At 37.8% G+C, this 19076-nt stretch overlaps 1 protein-coding gene across 1 annotated transcript; it reads left to right on the plus strand.

Annotated features, from left to right (window-relative positions):
* The first annotated feature begins 3790 nt into the window (after positions 1-3790).
* Positions 3791-16940, plus strand: smox (spermine oxidase). The gene is made up of 7 exons (XM_039689186.2): positions 3791-3924; positions 8738-8972; positions 9097-9323; positions 10963-11136; positions 11977-12676; positions 15080-15240; positions 16782-16940. The coding sequence occupies exons 2-7, from the start codon at positions 8765-8767 to the stop codon at positions 16932-16934; spliced, it is 1623 nt and encodes a 540-aa protein (XP_039545120.1). The 5' UTR covers positions 3791-3924; positions 8738-8764; the 3' UTR covers positions 16935-16940.
* The last annotated feature ends 2136 nt before the right edge of the window (positions 16941-19076 follow it).

The raw sequence follows: 19076 nt of genomic DNA on the forward strand, positions 1-19076 counted from the left end.
TCGATTCAAATACTACAACGGCGAGCGCGTCAAATATAAACGCCTCGTCTGCTTTGCCGGATAGATATTTAATTGGGGGTCTGTTCTGACATGAGGAACTTTTTCTGAGCGTGTACGTCCAAAGCGCGCACATGTACTGCCAAACAGCGCCAAACTGAACTTTATCTTTTGCATCTGCCCATCCGACCCATCTGCTAGCGATAGGGGGCCAAGACTCAGAGAGAGCTACATGGTAAAAATATGCACCAAACAAGCCACTTTGAAATGTTACTGTTTTCATGAATACAAAAGTTGGGTGACCCTCACCTAGACGTAAAAAAACAAAAACAAAAACAGTTGGATGCCCCCCCAGGGCTCTGAAGACAGGCATGTGTGACATTAGTACTCAACAAGGCCTCCTCCACTTTTTTTGTGTATGCTCTGGGCAGTATTCATTATTCAAATGGTGAATACTGTGTGACGTGTACGTTCCCAGAAGAAAACTCAAATAGTCCAGGCATTTAAGAAAGTCCAGAAACAGTTATTGATATTGAGCGTTTGTAGTGATCTTTGCACTTTGTAACTTTACCGCCCTTTTCATGCTCAAAGAGCAACATTACACTAAAGAAAGTTGAAAAAAAGAATGTAAAAACAAGAAAAGCAAAATAGGTCCTCTTTAACAAGTAAAACAACACAGCCCACAGGGTAACCATGTCCAACATCCACATTGAAGCTGCCTGATGAGAACACTTCCACCCAGTTCCTGTGCTTGCTTTCTCCTCCCATTCATGAAAAGACACTTTCTTCCTTCTCTTTTGTATCATCGAGGCGCACGGCCAATGCCAATTGGACTGCTAGAGAAAACGCAGGCTAGGCGGGTAGAATTCACAATGTGCAGGCTATGATGTCGCCAACAGAAGAGCCATTCTAGTTGGCCAGTTCACTGTGGTGAAGGCCTTTTACCACGTTCCACTTATTCTCGAAGCTCATGTCCATTCACGTGTTGGCCACATAATGGCAGCCTTTATGTGGCCAAGCTTGCTTTGAAATCATCAAGATAACAGATAAAGTGCAGCCCATGTGTCACTGAAACCAGCCGAGTGTTTTACATGTGTCGTTTCAAAGCGAGTCCTTACTTTCAGCAATAAGGAGACTCCAAATTGGTGACTTCTCAATCAGATTTGAAAGACTCATTGTGTTTATGGGTAATCATACCCGCACTCATGCATGTTTGAGTATTAAATAGACTCGGTCAGAGGATAATTTCTATCCAACTGCAGCAATTTCCATACAGTCAATGACCAATTTGGAGTATTTACAAAACAGCACAAGAATCATGTCTGAGATGCTTAATCATTGTATTTTTTCTAAAAAAAAAATAAAAAAAAATAAAAAATAATGTGAATGAGGTGCAGTGTTTTCAAAACAGATGGAGCGTTTAAATGGTAAGATTACCAACAACAACAACCACCCTTTTTCCACCCTGAATAAATATAATAGAATGGTAACACTTTAGAGTTAGACTATGGAACACATATATGCACTATTAGGTTGAGTAATAACAAGACAATTACTAGCATATTGGTTGTTTATTAGTACTTATAAGGCACATATTAATGCTTTATTCTGCATGACCTTCTTCTACACCCCTTAATACCAACCCAGTAACTATCTTACTATCAATAAGCATTAATTAGGAGTATATTGATGGAAAACTCCTATACATATGTTCCCTATAAAGTGTTACCAACATAATTTTATTTGGATGAAAACTTTAAGTCAAATAAATCTTTGAATAACAAATCTCTATATGCTAAAACAGTCAGAAAACAGGCTGGCATTGGACTATGGGATTTTTCTAATTCCCAAATGGAATGCTTCTAATCCTCTGTGTTTTCATTTTAATGAGTTGTGCTTTGGCACCCATTCATGAATGAGATTTAGTTTATTCTCCTGAGACTATCTCGAACATACTGACCAATGCTAATCCTCTTGTGATTTTATTGAAAAACCAAAGCCTGCAGAAAGCAGGCCTTTACGTTACACAACACTAGAATATCTTTGGCATCAAATCAAGTTTATGGTATAAGTATCCTTCAATTTGAAATAATAATCAAATAATTTTACAATGAATTGGTTAATGAACATTGTAAGTTTTAAAATGTGAGATTAAACACCTTTCTCTGTACAAAATAAGCATAAGAATTTCTTTTCTGTACTATGTGCATGCTGAACTTCGTCAAGCATAATTAAAAAAAGGAAAGTTATATAAATGAATATGGAAATTGAGTAAAAACCTGATTTACAAAGAACAGACTACTATAATGATTATATAAATGCATAAACCAAAGCATCCAGAACTAAATAACTATCAGGTTTTATTTGCATTTTTATCATATATTTGCATTATCATATCAGACCATGAATTATAATTGAATTATAGACATGACAAAGTAAGTAACCAACATTTTATCACATTTACATTTAGTCATTTACCAGACGCTTTTATCCAAAGCGACTTACATCTGAGGACTAAACCAAACAAGTAATCGTGAAGAGGCAATAACAACACAGGAAGTGCTCAAAATACAAAGTTCAAACATTGCTCAGAGTAGCATAAACCAGGCAAGTGAGGATTTTTTTAATTTTTTTTTTTAATTTTAAGTTCTCACGGAAGAGATACGTTTTCAGTTGACAAGGGGAAAAAAAGGAAATTGTGAAACTCCTAAACTGTTTAGAACTATGAGAGTTAGCGAAATGAGCAAAGTCTGATGGGATTAATTTAAAGAGACAAATATCCATTCAGATAAGTTTGCCACAGAAAAATATAGGCCTTTAAAAGTATAATACAATCAGCTATAGCTTTTATTGAATTTTCTTTTTCTTGCAAGAACTGTTTGCATAATTGTGTACCAAAATGAGTGGTATACAAATACATATTACATTAAATATATAGCAAATTAAATATTTTCCTTGCACTTTAAAATATGTGTAGCCTACTAACCTCATTAAGGTATTAAAGGAAAATCCAAAAAAATAAAAAATAAAAATAACTAAAAAAATGTCAAGGCAAAAATGATTTCACAAATATTATGAAACATTTAATGAAATATCTGATTGTTAAATATTTTCTGATAGGTTACTATAGCCTCAATATTCAAATTCAGAAACTGGGAAAATATGTTCATCATAAAAAATAAAAAATAAAAAAAAGAAGTTGCTGCCTTAAATTTTTAAGTAGCCTATACAATCAACTGGGATGTTGAAGTCATTTCAACGTAAAACTTCATTAAACTAACTTCAGAGTTGATTCTTGTATAACTTATAGAGTAAAAAATAGAAAATTGCTTAACTTCTTTTGATGACTTAAAACAATGTAAAAACATTTGTTGTTATAACAGCCTATTGATTGATAATACACTTATTATTGCATAGTATTGATGACATATTTGAATGAATTGCATTTTAATAACTTCTGAAGCATTAACTTCTGTATATCACAGATAGCCAATAACGACTTGAAACTAGGCTAATTGTTATTCTACAACACATCATTTGAAATTGATTGATTCATCCAGAACCAGTCAATGTATTTTGTTTACTTAAGGATAGGCGTTTTGCGTAATCTAACAGGACTGAACAAAACCAGCTGTAGCCTATATTCGTTCAACCAGCTCGTCATCACAACTGAAAGGATGGGCTTTGTGTGTAGTTCAAACGCCCCTGTTGCAAACAGTGAGTCACGGTAAGACTCAGTTGAGCGCCGGTGTTGATTTCGTGTCGGTACGTCACCGTTCCTCATATTTATTCAGCGAGGAGGCAGCGGCATCGGCTAAACTGGCTGCTTCTGGTTTCAAGACATAAATACAAAGCGAGACACTGCGAATAGGCTATACAAAGAACAGAGGATCGCTCTCCGCTTTACGCTGAAGACTATAAAGTCAGGTAAAGACCATTCTACATAATGATGACCTGCGTGTGTTTACAGTGTTGCGTGTTTTAATGATGTGGTTTGTTAACGGAGACACGATGAATTCAAATTGTAAACAAAACGGACTCACTTGGACTGATCAGTGTTTTCACATTCATTGGAGTGGACAGTCTTTTTCATCTCTCTTTTTCGTTTTTTTTTTTTTCACCCTTATTTTTTTTTTTTTTTCTGAAAGCGCAGTCCATTGTCTGTCACAGTTCAGTTTTCATTCAGCTGCTTATTATAATGCGCTGTTATATTGGGACATAAATAATAGCAAATGCTCAGTCAGCTGAATACGGTAACGTTACAGTAAAGGTTGACTTCATGAAAAGAGTATTTGGTAAATGTCATAGGTTGACGTTTATTTTCGTATCACTGGAGGCCACTCGCCCGTTACTGTATGTATTTACGTGGCAGCGCTGATTCTTCTGGACGCACTGACTTTGTGCTGCTACTTTATCAGCAGCCAAACTTCACTTATTTCAACTCAATTGGTCCAGTGAGTTTTATGCTCGCTCATCAATATATATATAAATGAACATAATAATAATAATAATTGGATAATAGATATAACTGACTGTATTGATCAAAACATTGTATTCCATCAGGATAGAGATTCCTTTGCTGGCTTTAGTTCCTGGATTTGGTTATTCAAGTGGTTCTAACAATTGAAATCCAAAACCATTTGATGATGTGGAGTGGGATAAGGGGGGAACTACAGTGCCGACATACTTTGTCTTACAATGTGTGAATGGAGGGGCAGGTATTATATAGGATGTAGGTTGTGATTTCTAGGTCATGTAGAGTGTGTGCGTCCCCAAAGCCCACCCTGAATCTGCGGCAAGTGAGGAGCCAGGACATGTGGTTTGGTGTGGTTATTATACAAGGATCACATTCAAATCCACAATGGCTGGAGGTGAGAAGAGTTCTGAAAAAAAAAAAAAATACTATTGCTTCAGGTTGTAGTTCAGCAAAACAGCAAAATAAAGTTTGAGCTACAGTGGTGTAAGAAGTGAATGCTATGCAAGGTTGCTCAAAAGGAAGTTCAAGATATATCAGTTACTTCTCTTTTATATTATAGGCAATGTTTTCTAAACGCACGAATAAGGTAAAAATCACCAGGCAGAGAAGCATCACCAAACATACCCCTGTTCAGAAATGCCAAAGATGTTAAATCAGAATTATCAGAATAGTCTTAAGACTTTTGAGAACATATTTAAACATCCCAAAGCCACAGTACCCTAGGAAAGGGGTTACAGTGTCCTCAAAATCAAAACTTCTAGTTGATGCTAACAAGGAACAGGATAAGTGTTTGTCGAAAAAAAAGTTTGAGAATGACTAGGTTGTATGGTCTAATGTAGGATTAGAACAATAGAAACCATGCCTAACATTATCTCATTTTCTGTTATGGCCTCATCTTGACTCACAAGATGTGGCCTTTTGCCTTTGCCTTGAAAAAAAAACAGATGTACCACAAGGCAAGGACTTTCTCAGGCATACAGTGTTTCGTACATAAACCTTCTCAACCATGACCATGGTATTGAAAAAAAAAAAAGGTGAATGTCTGTAGTTATGTTTTATTTCGTACTGCTGTTTCTAAGGCCTTCAGCAACTTCTGATTTTCTCCATGATCTAAAAGCCCTAGTTTTATCAACTATGTGTGTGTGTTAAACATTGCATTCGGGTTAACCTTAAATGGCATAAGATTGGAACGGGTGTGGTTAGGACCTGCAGTTGCACTGAGGTTATCCAAAACTTTCCATTTCAGGACCCCTTCAAAGAACCTCCCTGAGAGTGTTCTTTATGGGAGTTTTTGATTATGGGTCATTGCCTCACTGCTTCTCTCAGTTCAACAGCAAATGTCTCCTTGACCTACATGATGACATCACACTCTCATATTCGCTAAAGGGACCCATTCTAGATAAGCATTAATCCATGAATCAGGCACTTCCCATTCTATCACTGCTGCCACTAACCAACGTTACAGGAACTGCTTTAAAAGTATGACTTTGATGAAGTCATGAGAAAAAAAATGACAAAAATAGTGTAAGGTCAGCTTCTTAAATATTTAAATCTGAACAAAAAATGACCTTCAATCTGTAATTGTGGATATACAACCACAAAGCTTCCCTATAGTCTAGTTGTTTTTCTAGCTGTAGGCCACACACTGAGAAATTTCCAGCGTCTAAGCTCAGAGTAACAAAATCGTGTGTGTTTAGCTGAATTCTTATTACACACATATTACTTAACATGTTTTAGCCAGGACAAGGTTTCATGTTTTGCTATGTTCCTCCTTTTGCAGGTGGAATCTATTGTAAACATTGTAAAATTCTGTGCCATTTGTTCTGAAAATGTATTTAAACTATCTCAAGTTTTGTTTTTGTTCAGCCATATTTAAAGCCTTCTGCGATTCAAGGCCTTAAAGGGATAGTTCACCCAAAAATGAAAGTTCTGTCATGAATTACTCACCCTCATCTCGTTCCAAACCCCTAAGATTACCGTTTATCTTTTGAACACAAATGAAGATATTTTTAATGAAATCTGAGATTTCTCTGTCCCTGCATTGACAGTCCACTCCATACAACTATCACTTGGATGCTTCAAACAGTTCTTACAAAGGTCGTAAAACTAATCCATATGAATTGAGTGGTTTCGTCCAAATTTTCTGAAGAGACACGATCACTTTATACACTGTGAACAGAATGAATTTAAGCTTTTATTCACATTTTAACATTCTTCACTGCACACATCTGAAATGGTAAATGGAACCTCAAGTAGGCTGGTTTGACTTGGGAGAACCAATGAGGTTCATTCCTGTGTTTTGCAGCACGTTTGAGCTTCATCGTCGATCATCGTTGCCGTATTTGTGTCCACCGGACCCTTCAGAGGCGAACCGTTTTGTGAGTTTCACCATTTGCTCGCTCCAGGAGATGCGTTGGATCCGCCAGTCCCGTGCCCAGTTTGATGACCTGTTGTCCCGCATCGGAGCGAGGATCACCCTCGCCCTCATCCATGTAATCTAGCTGTCATTTATTTTTGTTTTTACGATAAATAGAGCCAGCCTTCAAAAGTTCATTTCGCGTCAAATGCATGAGTGCACAAATAGCACTAACTAAATCATTCGCGCTTAACGTGCCGGGCACTCAATTCGCGCGAACTTGACGCGCAAATGGCATATTCACATCTACCTCTACGCCTCATTCGCGCCTCTTTGCTTTGACTTAACATTGAAATCATTCGCGCCTGAAGCGCTATTCACATCCAGTGTGAACGTAGAATTACGCAGCACATTTAAGCTTCAGCAAGAACAAATTAGGTTCATTCTCGTGTTTTACGCAGCATGTTTGAGCTTCTGCAAGATCCAATAAGGTTTTGTTTCGGCGCCTCAAGCAGGTACGGGTGAGCTTCTGTTTATGTTTGCTGATCAATGTTTATAATAAAAGCCTAAATTCAATCTGTTCATAATATAGTCATCGTGTCTTTGGAGAAAATTTTAACTCAACTGCTCAATTCATATGGATTAGTTTTACGATCTCTTTATGAACTTTTTGAAGCACCACATGTTGGTAGTTGTGTAGCTAAGTAGAGAATCTCTCAGATTTCATTAAAAAGATCTTTATTTGTGTTCTGAAGATGAAGAAAAGTATTATGGTTTTGGAACAACATGAGGGTGATTAAATTCTGACAGAATTTTCATTTTTGAGTTAAGTATCCCTTTAAAATGTGTGGCTAAATTCAGTTGAGGTCACATGCTGAGAATATAACCCATTCAAATAGTAGCCCTCATTGCCGCCATCACTAGTACCTTTCGGTGTTTATAATAAGTGTTCTGATTGTCATTGTGTGTCAAGGGAAACCGCAGGCAGCCCTTACTGTCCTTTCCGCAGTCTGATAACAAACAGTGTTGATGAGTTTGGCCTGTGCAAACTCCCAACAGGAGGTTATTGTGGCGTGTACTGAGAGCATAGTAGCCACAACCTCATTCATTCAAATCAGATTTATTCACAATTGTCAATCTCTTCCTCATTGCATGTGAGCGGCTGTGCCTACAGGGTACAATAATAATGTTGACAGATAAGGAGTGTGTGTGGTTGTGTGGTCATGTATAAAGAAGGGAATCAGTTGTAGCCTATCATTACTCTGATGCGAGGAAAGATTACAGTAAAATTTCCATTTGGTCCACTATAATAACATCCTCTTTCCAATATTCCATTATCACTCTTTCCACATTCAGGTCCTTAAAACAATGAACTTCTCTTATGAGATCTGTCCAACATCAGGTGTATTTTTTTCTTTTGGCTGTCACACATAAGCTGGCGTGTTTATGTGAAGACCTTGCCTAAAAAGCCTGAACGGAAATGTGAAGAGCACATTCATTTCCTATCACAGTGTAATTATTTTCACAGACCTTTTCCATTCACTTGTGCAAATGACATTGTACATTCTATAGTATTGTTGCAAGTCTGTTGCCGACACTGTCCGCAGATGGGTGAAGACAAAATGAGAATCAAATTTACACTCCACCGGCATTTTTGCGTTGTCTTCATTCTTACTCAGCACTGCATTAGTGAGATAATCACTCTCAACTCTTACACACGAGGTTAGAGATAAGACACCTTATTTTGTGAAGAGTGTTATTTAAGGTTGTCCTTTGAAAAGACACAGTGTTGCAGTCAGTCCTTTGAATCACATGTTTTTTTCCCTGTGAATAATCTCTATTATTAGTCTTGCTGGAGGGGTTGGTGTTTGCTCCAATGATTTCTCCTCATCTCACCTTTTCCCCAGATTCCCTAGAAGAAGAGCTTTGGCGGCATGCAAAGTTGTGAAATATCTTCAGACAGCACTGATGATCCTCTTAGTAGAGCCCTACACAGACATCGACAACCTCGAATAGTAGTGATTGGTGCGGGCTTGGCCGGCCTAGCCGCCACCAAAACCCTCTTGGAGAACGGCTTCACCAATGTCACGGTGCTAGAAGCCTCAGACCGTATCGGAGGCAGAGTGCAAAGCATTCAGCACGGTGAGAACAACTGTCTTGTCATCTGACAGTATCCTTTTTATTCTTTCTTAGTCCAAATTCATGGTCAACTTTTTCAGATCAGATCACTTTTAAGGTGTCCCATCTCATAATCGTCTTTCAACAGGTAAAACCACTTTGGAACTTGGAGCAACCTGGATACATGGGGCAAATGGGAACCCCATCTACCACCTGGCTGAGGAAAACGGGCTGCTGGAGCACACCACAGAGGAGGAAAGGAGTGTGGGCCGCATCAGCCTGTACGCCAAAAATGGTGTGGCCCACTACCAGACCAACAGCGGCAAGCGGATCCCGAAGGATCTGGTGGAGGAGTTCAGTGACCTGTACAATGAGGTGATGGAAGAGAGCGAAGTGCTTGGTTTTGTGCAAGCAAAGCTTGAACCTTTTGGTGTAGCCTCTTGCGGATAAGGCTTGAATAAATAAACACATTATGGCAGAGTTGCGTCTTGTGATCCAATCACAAGTGGTCTGCCAAGATGCATTTCTCTTTCCATCTGTATTAACAGCTTTACTGCAGTCTCAGACCCCTTCAAAATGGATAGCATTTCCACTACAAATGTGATCACATGCGTTTTTGATAGAGGTTGGGGAGGGGAATCCTTTGCAATGAGCACTGCATGTGTTCTGTGGTTGTTACCTCATCCTGAGCTGCTGTTGACACAGTCAGCCTTTATCCTTCTATATCTCTCTCAGAGTGTTTTGCTAGATGTTTTGTTTGGGACTATTCATTTATTATTTCTTTTATTTTGCATCTAGTAATCACACACTGTTTCATGAATACAGCAAATATTTTGGCTAATAAATGATACACTTAAAGGGATAATGAAAGACCCACTTTTAGGTACCCTCACATCATTCCAAACATAGATATTTTGAAAAATCGTATTTATTTATTTTTCCCATACAATCCACCTTATTCCTGATGACCTTACTGCGTTTTGAACTATGGGTGGCACTTCGGGTTTGGGGAACTTCCATTCAAAAAGGCTAAACGAATCATTTCAGGTTGCCCAACAAATAAAGCTGATCCATCATTTTGACTGGATAAAATGTCAATTTTCCTTCATGATTTATTTTCGGACATCATGAGAATAACGTTACACTTGGTATTTTAACGTCACATGTTATAATAAGAATACCTATGTCAAGAGCTCTTTTCAGTCGCTGCTTTCTTTTCCTCATGATGGTTTTTATTTTTTTCCTTTGCAATCCGCTGTAAAAGTATATAAAAGGACACCATATACGGCGTATTTGTGGTCTGTTCTCCCGAATTTAATTTACGATATTCCATTAATAATTCACGGGAATGCACGAAGAATCTCTCGAGTCGTTATTCTCTTCAAATCCTCATGTCCCTTTCCAGTTTTGTTTACACAGGTAAATGCAATTTATCTGTCAAAATGACGGGAATCACTTTGATATAGTCAAGTCATTGATTAAGGCTTATTATACACATTTGCCTACTACAGTGATATTTAACCTAAGTCTCGCGCATATGGGGCTATTTTTGGTTTGTTGAAAGTACCTGTTGATTCTTTTAAACTTTTACATTTTATTTTAATGTTCGATGGTTGAAGAGTCGATTAATGACACTTTTTTAACGTATTGCGTTCATAGAGCGAGCCTTTCATTGATAGTTTACAGCTTAACGGAAGTTACACCCATACTTCGCGCAAAGCGTCATGGGGCGTAGGAATAAGGTGGATAGAAGTCAATGGTCACCATAACTGTTTGACCATTGACATTCTTTAAAAAGTTAGTTTCGGAAAAACAAATGGATGAGTCAATGATGACAGAATTTACATTTTTGGTTGAACCATCCCTTTAAAGTAATTAAATATGTTGACCATAGTGTATTCCATCTAGAGTATCTAATGCACTTAAACCCTTGTTTGTAGTAAGGATAGCTCCATGATCTGATGGCACTAGGATCTCACTCTCTTAATCTTGTCAAACAACCTCCTTTGAGCAGGTGTACGAGCTGACTCAGGAGTTCTTCCAGAACGGAAAGCCTGTGGGAGCCGAGAGTCAAAACAGTGTGGGGATCTTCACACGAGATGTGTTGCGCAAGAAGATCATGCTTGACCCTTATGACTCAGAAAGCACCAAGAAACTTAAGTTATCTATGCTACAACAGTACCTCAAGGTGGGCGCCATTAGAGAGATTTTTCATAAGCAAATCATGGTTTGATTACTCATAGGATAGTTAAAAATCAAGATATTTCTCCGAAGCTGATTTTGAAATTAGAGGTGTGGCATGACATTCGCCATCTGCGTAACAAGCCACAACAGGAAATAGCTGAATTCCTGTCATAAGCAGATTTGTTGCAAATCCATGACAACATGAAACAAATGACATGTGTCATCACCTTTGTAAAACAACACAGTGATGTCAATCTTACTGCCATGCTTCACTTCCCACTCTGTTGCAAAAGTGAGTTTCTGTCGTGAATTGCAAAACTGCAGACTTCTGCCCACAGTGGTGTGAATTCCAACAATACTACTGTTTTAATCAGTTCCCACACTTTGACTTAGACTCACAATGGGCTTGCATTCACAATTCATGGAATATTTCAACTTCTTTGTAAACGTCTCACACTAGTGTTTGGGCAGGCTATTCACAGAAATTCTGATAGTACTGAAAGCTTTGGATTATTGATGTAAAATGACAGATATTGAATGTCATCCTGTAATACTAGAGGTTATGGGAAGAAGGGGCAGAACTAGACAAAACACTCACCCATATGCCTGCTAGACTATGTCTGCTTGTGTTTATTTAGAGCAATATAATTTGAAAGCGTAACCTTAGAGTAAATGGTGTTTAACATGAAAACAGTAAACAAAGCTGTGGAAGGCTATACATAAAAAGAAAGGTCACATTATCTGACTAGTATATGTAGTGTTTGTGCTAATAAAGTATATTAATAGCAAGATGAGACAAGCTTATGCACAATTTATTTCTTAATATCTTCTTTTTTTACCTCAGGTGGAAAGCTGCGAAAGCAGTTCCCCTAGCATGGATGAAGTGTCTCTAAGCGAGTTTGGGGAGTGGACCGAGATTCCCGGCGCTCACCATGTCATTCCTGTTGGTTTCATTAAAGTCATTGAGATCCTGGCTCAGGACATCCCAAGTCGTGTCCTCCGCCTCAGCAAGCCTGTCCGCCGCATCCATTGGAACTGCAGCTCCCAGGATGCAGAGGAAATTTCCGACCAGGCTGACCATAACCAGGACCAACGACCCAGCCCTTCCCCAGTCCGTCTGGAGTGCGAAGACGAAGAATGTCTGCTGGCAGACCATGTGATCGTAACGGCCTCTCTTGGGTTCCTGAAGAAAGCTCACGAGACTCTCTTTTCCCCAGGCCTGCCACAAGACAAGGCGCAGGCCGTCCAGAAACTGGGCATTAGTACCACTGACAAGATCTTTCTGGAGTTTGCAGAGCCCTTCTGGAGCCCCGAGTGCAACAGCATTCAGTTTGTTTGGGAGGACGAGGCACAACTGGAGAGCCAGGCATACCCAGAAGAGCTGTGGTATCGAAAGATCTGCAGTTTTGATGTGCTCTATCCGCCTGAGCGCTATGGCCACATGTTGAGTGGCTGGATCTGCGGTGAAGAGGCCCTGCGCATGGAAAGGTGTGACGACGAAACTGTGGCGGAGATATGCACTGAACTACTACGCCAGTTCACAGGTCAGCATATGTGCAAGACAACACTGTAAGTCCTTAACTGTACACGTTTCCACAATACCATGCAAGAATCTTAGTATTTGGGTGAAATCTCATTTCAACTGATCTCTAATCAGGGTGTTACAACAAAACAAGAAAATTACACCTCTCTTAATCTCTCATTGATTCCCTGTTTTTCCCACTACTAAGACTTATTGTTGACAGTTCTTTTGCCATTTGTCTTCAACAGAAAGACCATTCAATGTGTTGTTTTTAAATTTTCAGTACATTTACCTCATTCTTATAATCCCCCATTTTGTTATTGTCACTCTGACAGAGCACGTACACAACAATCAAGGTAGATCATTTCCAGGTGACAGGATATTTGGGCAGGGATTTCAGCAATTTAATAATCAAATGTGTCTTCCAAACAAAGAGTGTTTAACACTTGCTTAACTGGCTATAGTAACTCCCATTGGCTGAATTTTCCGTAATTTATGAGACAACGCTTCATCGCCATTTTCTGGCTTTCTGTGTTTTCACTGTTATCAGTGGTGGAGGAAGTACTGAATCTCAGTACTTAAGTAAAAGTACAAATAACCAGATAAATATTTACTTTAGTAAAAGTAGAAGTATCAAAATGACAACAATACTTAAGTAAAAAGTAAAAAGTACCTGATTTTAAATGTACTTTAAGTATTAAAAGTAAAAGTACTTGCATAACAATTGATTTTCTTAATGACTATTTCCTAATTATTAATAAAACATTTAATTCTAACTCATTCAACCTAATACTCCTATAATGATGTTCAATAATGATTGTTGATAATAATGATTGAAAAAAAAATTGTTGTCACCATTTCTGAAACAAACTTGCAATTAGGCAATATAAACCATGCTTATCCGGTTACTATATGTTAATAACTATGTTTGGTAGTAAACGCGATTAATTTATGGTGTAATTCTGAACCTCTTGGCTTGCCATAATCCTAACCATTACATACGGTGCGTTTCCTATGCACGTAAAAACAAATTTCCGTGTATAAATTGCACGATAAACGCACTGCGTGCGAGACGCATTTAGTTGATGTATCTATGGCAACCAAACGTCACTGGTGAGACAAACGTGCAACGAACGGACGGTCAGATTACGGTTTGGCAGGGGAAAAACTGATCAGAAAATGTAATGAAAATATAACAGAAGTTGTAGAAATGTAGTGGAGTAGAAAGTATAATAATTGCTGCAAAATGTAACGAAGTAAAAGTAAAAAGTATGCACTATTTATTGTACTTAAGTAAAGTAAAGATACGTGAAAAATGTACTTAAGTAAAGTAACAAAGTATTTTGTACTCTGTTACATTCCACCACTGACTGTTATACAATAGGGGGCGCTGTGACACATCTTCTGAAAGAGTATTGAATCTCCCAATCAAATCACAGGCGAAAAAGAAGCATAAACAAGCAATAGCATGTGTAAGCAGATCCATATAACTGACTAACGTTACAGAATGACGGGTAGCTAGCGATGGGACTGTGAATTAGTGGTGTCGATGAGCGTAATCTATGTTTTAATCTAGATGTAGTATTTGACAAAATGTGATTTCCTCTATTTCCCCCTTATAATAAAAATGACATAGCATATTACAACACATAAAAAATACAACACATAGCAGTGTTGATAAAATAGAATGCATGAAGCTAAAATACAACTTTTTTGTGGTGGTTTTAAAAGGAGAAGCTCTGTTCTTTCTTTTGATATATTGCACGTTCAGATATTCCTTCACTAAAATATTCTGGGGGCCATGTTCAAAAATGCTGGCACTGCCTGGCAAGCCGGCGGGGAAAGAGTTAATGCTGTCTTGTCATGCTTATAAGTTATATTTCTCTGTGACAAGAAAGCAAAGCACATTTACTTGTTAAATCATGACAGAAAAATGACCTCTGTTAAATTCAGAGTAAAGGTATAGACAAGGGCTGTGTGAAAGATTGTACTGTAAACAACTCTGGTTTCTCTTCCATTGTAACCCTTTCATGACAGAACACTTAGTCAGACATGAGGGTCAATGCACACATTCTCTGTAGATGATGTCAACAGGCTGGCATGCCAGTTAACTAGGTCAGTCTTGTTTTTATCCAGATCCACAGCAGGTTTCCCTCCCATCTGCCCCAATCCTATATAATTAGTGTGGACTAATTACTTAAATTTGGATTTGGTCACACCTTACCACTAAAAATGAAAAGGTCCCTTAAATATAGACTAACTTCCCTTACATGTCAATTAAATCCACACCACCAAAACAAAAACACAGATCAGCATAAAATAACAACACTTTAGAGAAGACTGATCCATGTAAAGTTAAAATAAGCACAGAATTCCGTTTTTAATCAATTAGTCAATTTATTTTTAAATGTTTGACTTCCATCAGGAAACCAGAATATTCCTAAGCCAAGGCGGATCCTGCGCTCTTCGTGGGGCAGTAACCCCTATATCCGGGGTTCTTACTCATTCACTCAAGTTGGCTCCAGCGGCAGAGATGTGGAGAGGCTAGCTGAGCCCCTGCCTTATATTAAGAACACAAAGGCTCCGGTGAGTTGAAATTTCCACTGAGTTGTATAGACTATTAAAGATGCAGTAAGTGATTTCTGATTTCCATTTTTGAACACGGTTGATATTTGAATTCAACCTTACAACACAGTCATATGCTACGCACTGAAACCCCCTCGGGTAGGTTTAGGGGGGAGGGGAGTGGCGAGCTTGTGCTCATTGTACGCCATAAAGTGCGTATCATATGCACACGAAAAAAGAAAGACACGCAAAACTATTTTTGGTGTATAAATGGCACGAGAAATTACATTCGTGCTATAGATTAGAACTTTCATGAAAATCGGGCTCCTTTTTTATCATAGCTGAAGCAAAGCGAAATAATGCTTTGCAGAAAATAAGTCGAAGATCACAAACGAACGACAAGGAAGGATAAAAAAAATTAACACATAGTAAATACAAGGAAGAGTTCATTGTTACTCACATATGGAGCAGAAACAACGCAACCTTTGAGTCCGTTTTCAGGCCTTTCCTTCGGTTACTCCATCACTGTAAAGCTTTTTTAATATTAACACGGGTCCTTAAAGGGATACTTCACCTCTGGAAAGATGAATGTGTTTTTAAAATGGGTCATTTATGTAGAAGAAATGTGAATTTTTTTGGGGAATTTGGAGCTTTCTAGACTGAGAAAAGCCAGAAAATGTATTTTTGGCTTATGTGGATGAAAGACAACAACTCCCAGAATGCACTTGCTTCGCTGCCCTAGGAGGCCACGCCTACCGGTAACAGAGCGCAGTAGTTAAACAACAAGTCTTGAGTCTCCGTGATAAGTCTGCCCGGGATTTCGAGATCGCACAAAATTTCCAGGATTCGGCTTTTGCATTCTACAGTCGCCATTCATCATGTTTACTGTGGCGTCTACTGACTGTAGTCTTTAGCCTCAAGCCAAAGATCCTATGACGCAAAATTACGATTTTTGCGTCATCGGAGGGTTTTTTTTCCAGACAAAAAAAAAAAAATCAACAGTGTTTTTCAGAAATCTCCTAATACTGCACCTTAAAAGCAAATTTTGCAATAGCCACTTAATATAGTTTAGAGAACAGAATTTATTCAGTATCTTTTTGCAAATTTTACTCAAAAACATTTGAATCTGGTTTATAACCACTTACATGGCCTCTTCACCACTTGCCATCGTTCAACTTCACCTTGACAGCTCTTAATTCAGGCCGACCGAAGTCGCTTGCATGGTGGTTTTTTAAATGTGACACATTGAGTTGTGGAGTGCTGAGACTGAAATTTGAGTCGGATGAGAAGGTTGGGTTGTACAAGGCCAAGGGCCAAACAAACACACACATATACACACACAAACATGCTCTGGCCAATTAAATGTCTAAAAGGAACAGCCTGACCCCACAGAGTACACAGCACAAAAAGAACAAGAGGCTGGAGACCTCAATTTTCTACAGTATATCAGAAAGATTAAGACTTATGCTAAAAATAGTACATTGGGCCTTACAGGGCAGTAATGTTGTATGTGTTTTGTCAAGCTAACTTTTTGCTGTTCTTTTCTTTACTTCTTTCCAAAGCCTCTACAGGTTTTGTTTGCTGGGGAAGCCACCCATAGAAAATACTATTCCACTACCCATGGTGCTTTGCTGTCAGGGCAGAGGGAGGCCAACCGCTTGATCGAGCTGTACCAGTACTCCTTCGATGCAGAAACCACAAAGCCTAACATTTAAAATAAACAAATCACAACAAAAACAAGAACCACTTACTAGTGACAAAAACAATTGTGTTATATAATATCTGTATTTTAAATGATTGAATTATGTATGAAAACCTAGTAGGGGCATTAAAATAATAACAATAAATCCTCTTTTTACTGTACTTAGATTAGTGCTATGTAGATTTTACTTGATATGTACTGTACAAGGCTGCCATTTAGCACTATCTCTGGTCCTTATTTTTTCTGATTATTTTTAATCCATGTTAATATGTTTCTATAATTTAACAATTTTTGTAAGTGCCTTCTGTATTTAATGTTATGTCTTTAAAAATGAAGAAAAAAAAGACTTGATATGAATAAAGTGTTAATGTGAATAAGCATAACGCTTCTTTCCAAGGCTGTTTCTGTTCATTATTCATTATTAAAATGTATTTTTTTTTTTTTAAAACAAAAGGACATACCTATGAAATAATGATTGAACTACCTTCCTAAAGTTAGGCCTTCCGGAGTTATATGCATATAGTGCTATGCAGTGCAGATTTTAGAATAAGGATAAATTTACTGTTTTGGCCTTGTCCTAAAGCTAATTGGGTTTGAAAATGGTAGTCACTCAAAATGTTATGTATTCACTGCCATCTTCTGGGCAGGAAGAAAATAACTATTTTAATATATATATATATATATATATATATATATATATATATATATATATATATATATATATATATATATATATATATATATATATATATTGCCTGTGTTGTGTTGTCATATTGGCCTCCAGCTGTCCAGGGTTCACTTAATTCTTCAAACAAAATACCCCCTTCTTATTTTTTATATTTGTAAAACCAAAGAGATCGGCTATAGTATGATCACATAATGAAATAGCTTGAACACTAAACTAGCAGACAACTAGGGTGACCACCCTTCCTGCTTTGTGTTGTAGCTACCCTATTTTTTTACAGTCTATGGTTGTATCGCACAGCATTTTCTAGGGTTGGGCATCGAGAATCGAGTATCGATTGGAACCGGTACTAACTTTTCGTTTTTCCCGGAATCGTTCAAAAGTTAAAATTTCGATTCCTAGTTTCGATATTCACAGTCCGCTGAGCGGAAGAAGAAACCGCTGAACAACACCAACGAAGAAGCGTCTACCGGAAGTGTTGGCATAACCACACGAGTCGAACATGAGTACCTTGCGTCGGCGGTCCAAAGTGTGGCTTCACTTTTCTAAAAATAACGAAATCTCGCAAAATGCTAAATTTGTGACAAAAGGAGTATTTTTACAGAAGGAGTATTTCCTTCAGAAAGGATTATTTCCTTCAGAAAGACCGTTGGTTAACTTTTTTGACCCTGCCTCTTAAAAGAATCGGAATCGAGAATCGTTAGGAACCGGAATTGAAACAAGGAATCGGAATCGGAATCAGAATCGTTCAAATTCAAACGATACCCAACCCTATTCCTATCCAATAGTTGAAGAAAGGTTTTAGTGTTGGTAACATGTCCCACATTGTTCCACTCCCACACAAACTTGGTAATCGTCCCATTTACTGTAATTTGCTGTAATTTTATGGGCGGAGCAATTTGACGAAATGCTTTCAAATGTACCTAGTCTAAGTCTATAAAGTCTATGTAGATGTAGCCTTGTCCTAATTAAATGGCTGTAATTGTGAAAGAAGCTTATGCTTGTAATGTGAATTTAGGCTATTTGTCGTTTACATGTAGGCCTAGGCTCTATAACATAAAAAATTTAAATAAATTAGAATAAGATCCATTTTACAACTATTTCCTGGTTGTGTCCACAAAAGTTTAACAGAAAACAATTTTTTTAGGCCTATGTTTTCATCTATTCATCTTTTTTTCTTTTTTTCCCTTTCCAGCGCTTTGATCAACTCATGGTTGTTGTAAAGCGCTATATAAATAAAAAAAGTGATTGATTGATTGATCTATCTTTACCTGCGATAATAGTTGGGATCTGTGTTTCACTGCTCTTGCTCATGGATGTTCAGCATTATTTGGAATTATTATATGAAAAATGCTGCAGGCTATACTTATTTTTCTGAAAATGCGACCTGAATTCATGAAATCCCAGATTTTGAAGAGAAAATGTCTCTCCAACTACTATTCCTGTACTTTTTTTCTATTCCCTGCATAT

Source organism: Pimephales promelas, chromosome 6, assembly GCF_988280905.1.
Source record: "Pimephales promelas chromosome 6, fPimPro1.hap1.1, whole genome shotgun sequence".
NCBI classification, from domain to species: Eukaryota; Metazoa; Chordata; class Actinopteri; order Cypriniformes; family Leuciscidae; genus Pimephales; species Pimephales promelas.